The sequence below is a fragment of the Sciurus carolinensis genome, chromosome 12 (genome assembly GCF_902686445.1).
Source record: "Sciurus carolinensis chromosome 12, mSciCar1.2, whole genome shotgun sequence".
In the NCBI taxonomy this organism is placed as follows: domain Eukaryota; kingdom Metazoa; phylum Chordata; class Mammalia; order Rodentia; family Sciuridae; genus Sciurus; species Sciurus carolinensis.
The window spans coordinates 113,806,412-113,819,099 of NC_062224.1; the positions used below are offsets into that span (position 1 = coordinate 113,806,412).

At 41.9% G+C, this 12,688-nt stretch overlaps 1 protein-coding gene across 1 annotated transcript in view; it reads left to right on the forward strand.

Moving 5' to 3' along the window:
- Positions 1-323: 323 nt before the first annotated feature.
- F5 (coagulation factor V) overlaps positions 324-12,688 on the forward strand; it is a 66,588-nt gene continuing 54,223 nt past the window's right edge. Inside the window, exons 1-3 of the mRNA XM_047521427.1 lie at positions 324-583; positions 2,724-2,815; positions 11,455-11,577. Coding sequence (XP_047377383.1) covers positions 426-583; positions 2,724-2,815; positions 11,455-11,577 — 373 coding nt within the window. The 5' untranslated portion in view covers positions 324-425. The remainder of the gene's footprint in view (positions 584-2,723; positions 2,816-11,454; positions 11,578-12,688) is intronic.

Genomic DNA, 12,688 nt, shown 5'->3' on the forward strand with positions numbered 1-12,688 from the left:
TTGCAAAGAGTCTGGCAAACATGAACTTTGACCCAAGCACCATGGATGGTGGGAGGCTACTGCTTCAGTGGTTTCAGCCAGTGAAGTGTGGCCTGTGAATTCCTGGGCACTGTCCCTCCTGTTGGAGACTCTAGCAGAATCTCTGCCTGCCATTTCTTCACCTGTAGAAAAACAGTCACTAACTCTCCCCCTTGTCCCTCTTGTCACCAAGGACAGTGATCTTGCCACGCCCCTCCTGGGACAAACCCCAGGAAGTGGGGAGGGAGGGTGAGCCAGAGGCTGCAGGGGAGGAGGACACTGCCACCCAGAGCCTCCCAGAGCTCACTGCAGCCAGGACAGTTCACAGTGCGGCATCGGGCACCGCAAGCTGCTAGGCGAGCCCTGCCAGTCCCAGGGTGGCAGAGGGCAGGAGAAGGAAAGGAAACATGCTCCTAGACTGCCTGTGCCTCTGGGTCCTGGTGGTCCTGTGCAGCAGCTGGGCAGGCTGGGGGAGCCAAAGGGCTGACGCAGCGCAACTGAGGCAGTTCTATGTGGCCGCTCAGGGCATCAACTGGAGCTACCATCCTGAGCCCACAAACCTAAGGTAATTCAGGTGCATGTCCAGGTGGGGAAGCCAGGGTGGATAATCTAATGTTTTAGAGAAGATTCCCTTTGCAATTCCACAGGCGTGCGTGTGTGTGTGTGTATGTGTGTGTGTGTGTGTGTGTTTCTGGTAAATAAATACAATTAATAAAGGTAAGAAGAGCGTAATAAACTTGGTGAGAGCTAATTTTGCTCCACTAATGTGAAAAATATTTGACTTGATTGTTTAGATGCTACTTTCTTTCCATGAGTTTGTTTTCAGTACGGTTTATTTGTAGTCTCATTGTTGGTTTAACGTGTTGATTGAATCACAAACACCAAGCTCCTTCATCTGCCCTTCTTGCCAGTTCCCATTCCATATTTTTAGTATCCCAGTATTTTTATGTCACTTCTAGTTACATATTATTTATTCCATTGTCATACAGCTTCAACTTCTAAAACTAAAGGTGTGCACATCGTACTTTATTTTGAGAAGATAATTGAAGAACTATTGCCATAATTTTGTTGCTTTCTTAAAAATGACTTTTGAAACATCGGTCCATGGATATGCAACACTTCAGTACTTTCACCCTGTCCTACTTCCTATTTGGCTTATTCATGGCTGTTTACTGTGACTCTCAATTTTTTTCTCTCTTAATCACTTCCTGGAGTATGGTTTACCCTAGATATTTTGGTAAGGTCACTATTAAAAGGCATGTGTCACTAAGAGGAGGTTTAAATAATATTAAACCCTATCTTTCAGTTGCAAACTATAGTTTTCTAATTTAAAGGTTAAAATGAGACTTCCTGGACATTAACTAAATCATAGGGTCTATTCAATTTTTCCAGCTAATCTTATTTTTATTCTTCTTAAATGGTAAGCCTCCTAATGTGAATCACTTTTATTTTTTAACTTAGCATCATAGTTTAGATGATTGTGAAAACTGTGTTCCTCTTTTACAATTACAAAACCAAAGCAATCTGCCAAAAAAAGTAATATTTTGAGAGTCTTTTCATGTATCACATTAACCCTTTAAAAATTCCATTGTAACTGGTTATTTAAGAGGGCATTATATACTATCTTGGTCTTACAGTACAAAGAAATTTTTACTTTTAAAAGATAATATTGCATTTCTAGTGATTCATCCAAGTTCATGCCCACACCCTTAGTGAACTGTCGCTCGCTCAAACCCCATAGAAAATAACACTCTTTCTGACACTGATCTTGCCTGCCCATGGGTGGAACAGGAGCTTGGTGACTGGTTTCCCGGTAGCAGGCGGTATGTACGCCTTGGGGTGGGGATGGGTAGATGCAGGCCAAAGCACACAGACCAAAAGATCGAATGTACAGCGTTGGGACCACACTGCACTGGCAGATCTCCCATGGTTAGGAAAGAAGGGTGGGTCAATTATTGACGAGGGAGCCACCTGGGGAGGACATTCTCCTTTCACAGCCTCTGTCATTCCTGTGGAATATGGTACTGTAGCTAAGACTCAGAACCCTGTTGAACCTAGAAAAAAAGATTAAAATAGGGATTAACTGGGTCAGGATACAGGACAGGAAATGATTTTAACCATTTTGGTTCTTGGCTCTGTCATATATCAACTGTATTTCCTTGGAAAATTACTTAATCTTCCCAAGATAGTTTTTTCATTTGTTTGTTTCCAACAGGAATCCCAGAGAGTTTACTCCATTAGCTATATCCACCCTCTGAAGCAGAAAGTATCCAACAAATCGATATGAATTTAAGATATTCCCCAGTGGCTTAAAATTATAATTTGTAAGAAGTGTTTTAAGAAAAATTGTATTTCATTGATTAGTTGAAAACAGCTTACCTATTTACCTATAAGTGATTTGATCATGTTTTTAATCATTTAAAACCTAAACCTAAAGTTTGAGTTCATACTATGATCTTAGGTTTCTTTTAAGAAAATTGATTCTGAGAAACAGCATTAGGGCAGTCTACACTTATGAAAGAATGTGATCACAGCATACTATTTTTGAAGAGATCAATAATTATTTCATTAATTCCACTTATTGTTCATATCTATAAAACACTGTCATTCTGATAGAAGTCTGAGGTTATGAGAGATATACTTGGTTATAATGTAAGTAGATGTCATATACATCTTTCAAATTAGTTTCTGCATTTTGATTCCAGTTTGAATCCTTTTACAACTTCTTTTAAGAAAATTGTCTACAGAGAGTATGAAGCAAATTTTAAGAAAGAAAAACCTCAATCCAGCATTTCAGGTAAGCCTGAAAAAATATATATATATATATTTAAATTTTAAATATAAATTTAAATTATATGGAGCATGTGTTATTTATCTGTATCTAAAATATCTATTAAAATATCTATCTAAAATATCTATTTTTTTTTTACCAGTACTGACTGTGTAAGATGTTGGCCCAGTGCACAGCGAGAATGTGGTGCCCCTTGCTCATGTTACTGAGAATTTTCAAATGAATGACAGCAAAGCATTAAAGCAAACAGAGTCCCTTTTGAGTAGGGGGCCCTTTTAAAAGGCACAGGTCACGTGCCCATGAAACCAGTTGTTTTTAGTCTTGGTCAAAATAGCTAAAGAAAACTTTTAGGAATTTGAATTTTTACCCATTTGTCTAATGAACCAAAGTGGAGCACTGAGGGGCTCGGCACTGAATCAGGCACTGTGGGAGCAGCAGTGGACAGAGGACCTCACACACACCTTAATGGGGCTTGTGGGTTGGTCTAAAAGGCACAGATGTGTCTCAACAGCATGATTTTTTGTTTTAATCTGTCTTCCTGGATTCTTTCAAAGGAACTATGTATAGCTAATTCTTTGCATCTGTCTTTCTCATCTATACTGTTGGTATAATCATGGAGAATAAATTCATTAGGGTTCTAGGATCTTAATTATGGAAACATAGTCCACAGAAATGAAAGAAGCCATCAAGGAAGAACTTCTTTCAGTTGGGTCCCCTTGTGAAGGACCCCCCCACCCCACCATGCTTCCCTAGCCAGGCAGAGGCCTGTCATCTACCCAGACTCAACCTTCACCTCTCCTGCTTATCCCAGTCTGCCCTGACTCCTCTCCTCTCCCTTAATCTTCAATCCTTCCTCAACCAGTCTTCTCTGCATTCAAAAATCAATACCAACAAAACAAAATCAGATCAGGTAAATTCCAACCTAAAAAAAGAAAAGGAAGAAATCTCCCATGACCCTGCCTGCCTTTTCCTTTTTTCTCCTTTCCTTCACTACTGATTCCTTGAATGAAGAGTCTACATCATTATCTCCATTTCTTTATATATTCTTTGTATGTATTCACTTATCTTTATTTTTTAAATATTGTTTTAGTTGTTGATGGATCTTTATTTTTGTTTATTTATATGCAGTGCTGAGAATTGAACCCAGTGCCTCACATATGCGAGGCAAGTGCTCTACCACTGAGCCACAACCCCAGCCCATATTCACTAATCTTTAAATAAATATGCGTATAAATATTCTTTTCCTTTTTAACATTTGTGTAATTGAGAACTACGACATTCTAGGTTCTGGGAAAATAAAATTGGGTAAGACCTGGAGCCTGACTACCAGGTGCCAACCAGTTATTGGGGATGACCTATAATTAGAAAGGTCATGACAGTACAGAAATAAATAAAGAAGAACTATGATGAGGGATCTACAGTAGGACATCAGAGACCTATCTCCAGTCCAGTGGTCATGAAAGTTTTCCTACTTTTAAGTTGATAGCTTGGAAAAAAAAAAAAAAAAAAAGAGTACGATCTTGGAAATCCAAGCTGTGGTTAGGGATGGAGATGAATTTTAGACCAAGGTGATTCAGAAGTTAGAAAGCATGTGTATTGGGGGAACCATAAGTGGATCAGCACAAACATCAAGGAAGGAATCGACAAAAGATGCAACCAGATGGGGACATGGCCAGATCGAAGCCACAGAAAGGCTTTATCCTGAGGACAGTAGGAGGTACTGAAAGGATAGATGCAGGAGAGACTCAAATTTGTGTTTTAGAAGAAGAACGGGTTGGAGAAAGCCAAGTCCAGACCAGAGAAACAAGAGATGGAATTTGGCGTTTGTCTAGGTAAGAATTCAGCAGGGAAGCTGAGGTGGGGAAAATCAGACTATTCCAAAGATATTGAGGAGCTAAACTTGGTAATAAACTGTATGTAGATAATAAGGAAGAGAGAGGAATTGTGATTGATTCTGACATTTCTGATTTGAACAGCAGAGGGCTGCCATTCAATGATAAAGAAAATTTAGAAATAGGAGAAAGTTTGAGAGAGAAGGTTTGGGGTTTGAAATACCATTGGAATATCTACCTAGTGACTCAAATGAGAAGATAGAAGTTTGTCCTTTGGGAGAGACATCTATACTGGACATAAATATTTGGGAGACATCAGAACCAAGATGGTAAATGAAGAGTTTAAGGAGAGTTTAAGGAGAAAAGGTCATAGACAGAGTTCAAAGGAGCAACAAGATTGAAGAGATGAGATCATTCTTTCCTGAAACTTGGCTCCAAATAGGGGGAGAAACAGGTTGGCTCTAGAGAGGAATGAGGGGTCTAAGGATATTTTGGAGTTTTATAAAACAGAATACAGAAACCTGATATATTAGGGAAGATTCCAATTAAAAGGGGGAGTATAAAGACATCTGAGAGAGAATGATTCATGGAGTTAGAAGAAGCAGGAAGTGCTGGGATTCAAAGCTTGGGCTGGCTCAGCTTGAAGCAGAAGGGCTATGGCCTTCACTGGGAGACAGGAGGAGAAGTAAGGCTGGCTGTAGAGTTAGTCTGTGGCAAGGACAGAAGCCAAAGGACCTCCCCTCATCTATCACAGAGCCTATTCATTTTCATTCTCCAGTTCCAAGTTTAGCATATATAGCAGATACTTAAGGACTGTTTAATGAAATTAAATTGTAGGTGGGTAAAAGGGAAAATGGGCTTGGAAACATAGTCCTTAGGCCTAGAAAAGAGGGACTGGCAGGTATTTGAGATTGTACCTTTTGTGGCTTTTGACAAATTAACCAAATGTTAATGTCATACTGGATAGGACATCCACTGAGTGCCAAAGTAGTAAAAAGGACAAATGCCAGCCTGGGCTTCCAAGCAATAAGGAAGATTTGGTAGTTTTTGAAGAGAAGAGTACTGTGATGGAAATCCTTTCAGATGATTAACCTTTATAGTCATTTCCTATTTAACTTCATTAACTATAAGTGGACCTTGAGAGTTAATGAATCAGTTTCTAATTCATGTTTAAGTTCATTTCACTTTAAGCATTACTTTTCTGTCAACTTCTGCACATCTCAGATTGCATTTGTTTTAGGCAAACTAAGTATGTCAGCATCCATTTTTACGCAGTCTCTTCTTGAATTCTCAAAGTTGTTTAACTACGAAGCCCTGAAGAGTAGCAGTGGCATTGTGTTCATCTTTGTAGCTGAGACAAGGAAGCAGAGCTGGTATGAAGGAGAGCCACAGATTTTGATTGAGAAGATCTGTATGTGAACACTGCCACTAACCATGAGTTCCCCAGCTTGGCCCTGGGTCATTTGTACCTTTGCTCCATTTTCTGCTCTGCTCATCTGGTAGGTATGATTCTAGCTGACCCCTGAACAAGTCATGGTGCTGCATTTCTGCAGGGTGACCCCAGAAGTTGTTGTAATCGTGGATGGGGGCAAGGCTACAGGGCTGAAGTTCAGTGAGGCTTGTGAGCACTGGACAGGGGGAGGGCCGGGTTCATTTTCAGGAATTTTGTCACAGGCTTTAAAAGAGCTAGTGATGAGTCTCTGCTTCTTTTCAAGGAAGATTATGAAATGTTTGTTCCCAAAGGCGTTTTAAAATAGCTGCTTCTTGTCTCACGTAATTCCCTGTTCAGCAGAGAGCAGGGGACTAGGCTAGCTCATCTCCGGCATTTCTTTCCATCTTCGCAACTCCATGAACTCCAGGGTAGGCCTTCCCCCAGTCCACCTCTGGGCTCTGAGGGGAAGGTGTAAAGGGCTTCCGCAGGAGCTAATCAGCAGCTCAAAAATATTGCAACACGTGTTTGCCTGCATGTGTTAAGGTATCTGGTTTGCATCAATGAAAACATCCTTTAGTTTTGCTTAATTCTGAAGAATCAGGAAGGGAGGCTGAACAAAAACCCCAAACTGTCACTGTAAAGGTCTCATTAGGAAGAGAACTTAGGAGACTTGTCCTGGGCATCAGGCATTTAAAGCCATGTGATGCTAACAAACGGATTAACCAGGTCAGGGAACCATGACAACAAAGCATGGCACAAGCAGTCTGGGAAGCTGGGAGTAGCCAGTGGGACTTCCAGGAGAAGCCGAGGTGGAAGGTAGCAGCCAGATAGGGTCAGTGGTAGAGTCAGACATGGTCAGGAGCCAAGAAAGCTGAAGACTTCTGGACTTTTCTAGGAAGGGGAGGGTGTGACTTGCTCTGTGGAAGGTGGAAGAGAAAGCTTTGGCTCCAGAGTGTAGAGCTGAGTTCTAGTCCCAGCAATGCCACCAAATCACTGACTTGCCCTGGGGAACCACCTTACTCCTCCCTCCCAGGCTTTGTGAACCATCTCTAAGATGAACACGGAACTATGTGCCCTCCGTGGTCCTGTGCAGAGCTAACACAAAGCAAATGAAAGAAAGCTTCAGGCATAGAACAGTATAAATTCGTGGACTAGAAATTCTGTAAAAGGAGCAAGACAGCAATGGGTGGGAAGACAGGGATAGGGGAAGGTAGAGCTCTGTCCCAGAGATGGTAGGTTACAGATAACCATTGCCGCTGTAACGAATCACCACAAATTCAGTGCCTTAAAACAACACAACTCTTACAGTTCTGGAGGTCAGAAGTTCAAAATGGGTTTCACTGGGCTAGAAACCAGAGTCGTGTTACTGCTAGAGGCTCTAGAGGAAAATCATTTCTTTGCCTTTTCCAATTACTTAAGCTGCCTGTGTACATTCCCCCATCTTCCAAGTCAGCAGAGTGGCATCCTCTAATCAATCTCTCTCTCCCCCCGCTCTCATTTTGCAGAGGTTGGGACTGAACTGAGGCCTCTCACATGTCAGGCTACTAAACTGGCACTGAATTGCACCCCAGTCCTAACCCTCTAAAATGCTCTTTCATAAGAACCCTGTAACCACACTGGGCCCACCCACTAGCCCCCAGACTTCTTCCTGTCAAGATTCTTAGTCACATGCACATAGTCCCTTCTGCAATATAAGGCAGCGCACTAATAGATCATAAGCATTAAAACGCGGACCTCTCTGAGGGAGGGGACATTATTCTGCCAGTGTCCTCCACCTCAGAGAGCAGCACTTATCCGCCCAGCTCCCAAACCAGGCCTCACAACCATCCATGGCGACGTGATCTCCTCCCGTCCCACATGCAGTCCATCAAGTCCTGAGACGTGAATCCCCCAAACAGATCTCGCATGTCCCTTCCTTGTCATCTCCACACCACAACCTGGACGTACACCAACGGGGCCTTCTCTCAGCATCCACACTGGTTTCTCCCCAGGTCATTCTCCACAAATGCAGCCAGAGATTATCCACAGCTGGTTCACGCTGTCCCCTTGCTGAGAACTCTCTAAGAGCCTCTGAACACTGTTAGGCCACAGCAAGACTCCGGAAAGCCTGCAAGGCCCTGAAGAGGGGGCCAGGGGTGCAGTCTTCAGTCTCCCCTTCCACTTTGCTCTTGCTCCTCCTAAGCTTTCTGGCCACCTGCCAATTATCCAAACAGGCTGAGATTTCTGGCATCTCAAGGCCTTTGTACATGCTGATCCAACTCCCTAGAAAGACCCTGCCCATCTCTTGGCCTCTCTGCCCTTGGACTTCAGTTAGAGTGTGGCTTCCTCCAGAAAGTGTTTCCCAACCCTGACCCTCTCCCTGACCAAAAGTGGACTAGATCCCCCACCTAACACTTTCAGAGCACCCTGCACTGTTCTGCCATAAGGATCACCACGGTTGATAATTAAATATTCATATGATTATTTGTTAAAATCTGTCTTTACACAGGGCAGCTGGTGCACGCCTATAATCCCAACAGTTGGGAGGTTAGGCCAGAGAATCGCAAGTTTGAGGCCAGCTTTAGTAATTTAGCGAGACCCTGTCTCAAAGTAAAAACAATAAAAAGGGTTGGAGATAAAGCTCAGTGGTCGAGTGTCCCTGGGTCCAGTCTTAGAATCTGTCTTTCCTACTACCTTACAAGCTCTATGAAGGCAGAGAGTGTATTTTACTCTTTATGCACCATGGCAGTTCTGAATCCTGGAGGATGTGAACAATCAATATTTGTTGAATGAATGCAAAAAAATGTGGAGATTGCAGGATAAAGAGGTGGTTTAAAGTTCAGCTAGATTTCAATTTTAATCATGGCTTTGCCTCTCATTCACTGTTATTTTGGACAAGATATTTAAATTCTCTGAGGTTTATTTTCCCTACCTGTAAAATAAGCATTCTAGTGTCTCCCTGAAGACTTCCTGTGAGGAGTACTGCAAGGGCTCAGGGTGCGTGGCTGTCTTAGGCGGGTGCAGAGGCTGCGTCGTCGCCATCACCACTGTCAGTGCACGCCTGGGGGACTCTGTGACCACTGACACTTCCCTCTACTTCTGAAATTCCTAATGGGCAGAAGCCCATCCCATAAGGACTTATGGATGGCTTGGAAGTTGATCCAGTCACCTGTCTGAAATGGGACTTTGGATGACAGATTCTCAAACTTTAAAGGAAGCCAGAATCACAGGTGAAAATGCAGATTCATAAGGTGGCCATTGAAAATTTTTGTTTTAGTAAGACCCCAGGTTATTCTGAAGTGGAGACACTAAGAACTTCACTTTGGGAAAGTATATGATTCTTCAAAACTCTGACTCAATGTTAACGGAAGAGGTTGACTTTAACTCCCCAGACAGAATTAGTCCTGCATCTTCTCTGCCAACCATGTCTCAGTGGTAGCTCCTACTGTATATCTACTTTCAAACTCACCGTAAGCACCCAAAGGACAGGCTGTGTGCATTTATCCACATGGCCCAAGACCTCGCTCAGTGCCAGCCTGTACCGAGTGAGACCCTACTCTTGAGGTCTGTATCTCTAACCTGTTCCTGTGTCATTAACTGGTAACATTAATCAGGTCAAAAACCTCAGTCATCCTTGGGTTTCTCTTCCACATGCCACGTCAATCCACAGGAAATCCTGCTGCTTTACCTTTATGTGTCCAGAATCCAACCCCCTCTATCGCATCTCTGCTACACAGGGTGGCCCAGGACACCACGGTCTCCTTCCTGAATGCCAGAGTCCTCTGCTTTCACTCTTCCTGCCGTGACGGTTTATTCCCTACACTGCCAGCACAGACCTTTAAAACACATCTGACCATCTCTGTTGCACAAGTCTCCAGTGACTTGCCATTTTACATAGGGGAAAATCCAAATTCCTTCCCACGGCCATGGGGCCTTGCATGATCTACACCCCACCTCCACTCACCTCGTCTCTTCTCACTCTGCCCAGGCTGTTTTTCTTACTGTTATTTGGATACATTAGGCTCACTTCTATTTTAGGAATTCTGAACTTGCCCCAGGGCCAGAGAGCTGTGTTATTTAGGCCTCTGGGGTCTCCTACTTCAGAGAAGTATAATCATTTCTTTATGTCCTGGCATAACTGAAAATGATCTTTCTTTTCTTGACCAAAGTTAGCAGTGTCTAAGGCAAGGCAGTGATCAGAGGGGGACCTGGTCAGAAAGGTCTCCCCTGCTCTCTTGACTTGCTCTGGGTCCGGTCAAGGATTGGACTGTTTTGATTATATGTAACGTAGAGTTAATGTGCTGACCGGGCCTTCCAGATTCAAGAGAAGCTGGTCAGTTTCAGGACCAGGAAGAATGACAGCAATTGCTTCTGGAGTTTCTCTGCATGTTTTTCCAGCTTGGCACTGCAGTCTTTGATGATCCTGAACACACATTTTTTTTTTATTTGTTCTAATTGGTTATACATGACAGTAGAATGCATTTTGACACATTGTACACAAATGGAACATAACTTCTCCTTCCTCTGTCTATACATGGTGCTGAGTCACACCAGTAGTGTAATCATACATGTATATAGGGTAATAATGTATGTCTCATTCTACTGTCCTTCCCATCCCCCATCCCATCCCTCCCCACACTCCCCTCTGCACAATCCAAAGTTCCTTCATTCTTCTTCACCCCACCCCCACTATGGATCAGCATCTGCTTATCAGAGAAAACATTCTGACCTTTGGTTTTCTGGGGATTGGCTTATTTCACTTAGCATGATATTCTCTAGTTTTATTCATTTACTGACAAATGCCATAATTTCATTCTTCTTTAAGGCTGAGTAATATTCCATTGTGTATATGCATCACATTTTCTTTATCCATTCATCTGTTGAAGGGCATCTAAGTTGGTTCCATAGTTTAGCAATTGAAAGTTGAGCTGTTATAAACATTGATGTGGATGCGTCACTGTAGTATGCTGATTTTAAGTCCTTTGGGTATAAACCAGGGAGTAGGATAGCTGGGTCAAATGGTGATTCCATTCTGAGTTTTCTGAGGACTGCTTTCCAGAGTGGTTGCACCAATTTTCAGTCCCATCATCAATGTATGAGTGTACCTTTCCCCCACATCCTCACCCACACTTATTATTGCTTGTGTTCTTGATAATTGCCATTCTGACTAGAGTGAGATGGACTCTTACAGTAGTTTTGATTTGCATTTCTCTAATTGCTAAAGATGATGAACATTTATTCATGTTTGTTGATGAGCTGTATTTCTTCTTCTGTGAAGTGTCTGTTTAGTTCCTCAGCCCATTTATTGATTATTTTTGTGTGTGTATGTGTTAAGTTTTTTTAATTCTTTATATATCCTGGAGATTAGTGAACACACATATTTTAAATCTTTGTTTCCACAGGACTTCTTGGACCCACTTTATACGCTGAAGTTGGAGACATCATGAAAGTCCACTTTAAGAATAAGGCAGACAAGCCCCTAAGCATCCATCCTCAAGGGGTCAAGTACAGTAAGTTCTCAGAAGGTAAGGGCAAAGGCATATCCTTAACGTCATTTCAAAATTTAGAACTGGTATTATTAACTTATGTTATTAGGGAAATATTCTTTCCCACAACTGGTAACCATAAAAATTGTTGCCTTTGTAAGTTTTGGAAATGGAAAAAAAGGTTCTGGAGTCATCTAGACCTTAGGTTTTCCTTAGTTCTTGCTCCTTAATAGTTGAGTGGGCAAATTACCTCATCTCTCTGAATTCCAAAATATTTGCCTTAAAATGGGAATGATAATAATATGTATGTTAAGTGCTGGTTCAGGGTAGGGGTCAGCAAACTTCTGTAGAAAAGCAGTTAGTAAATATGTTCAGCTTTGCAGGTCAGGGGACCTCTATCATAACTACTCAACTTGACATTTTAGTAGAAAAGCAGTCAAAGAAAATAAATAAATGAATGAGCATGACTGTTTTCCAATAAAACTTTATTTACCAAAACAGGCAGCTGACTGGGTTTGGCTATGAGTCACCGACATAGTGATATAGGACTAACCTGACAAAAGGGGTGGCCTGGCACACAGTGACACTCATAAGTTGTGTTCAATGGTGGTGGCACTAGAAGTAGTATTTGAATTTTGGACATAGTGGTTAGAAACATTAGCTTTGAAGATTCAGACTTCAGACTTTTCACATTTCACGAATCTCTTTTCTCCTCCCACATGTTTAGCCCTCACACCTTCGCAGAGAGGAACTGAATAAGAGAGTTCAACTACACTGCACTGTCAGGTGCAAATCTTGGTTTAAGACACTTATTAATTCTGTGACTTTTGGAAAGTTACTTAAACTCTTTGTGCCTCATTTTCTCATCTGTAAAATGAGGATAGAAATCATATTTATCTCAGACATGTTTGTTTTCATGAATCTTAGAACACTGACTAGCATGTAATAAGCAATCAACAAATACTAGCTATGACAGTAAAAAGGATTTTTCAAATAGTGTTCAAATAATTTAATACCTGATAATCTGTGAGTTAGGAAATGATTTTACACTCATTATTTCCTATGTAAATTACTGTTAAATTCATTCTTACTAAAGTATAAGTGACTCCAGGTCAATGAACTACCTTCCCCACAAACTAAATCCCTCCCC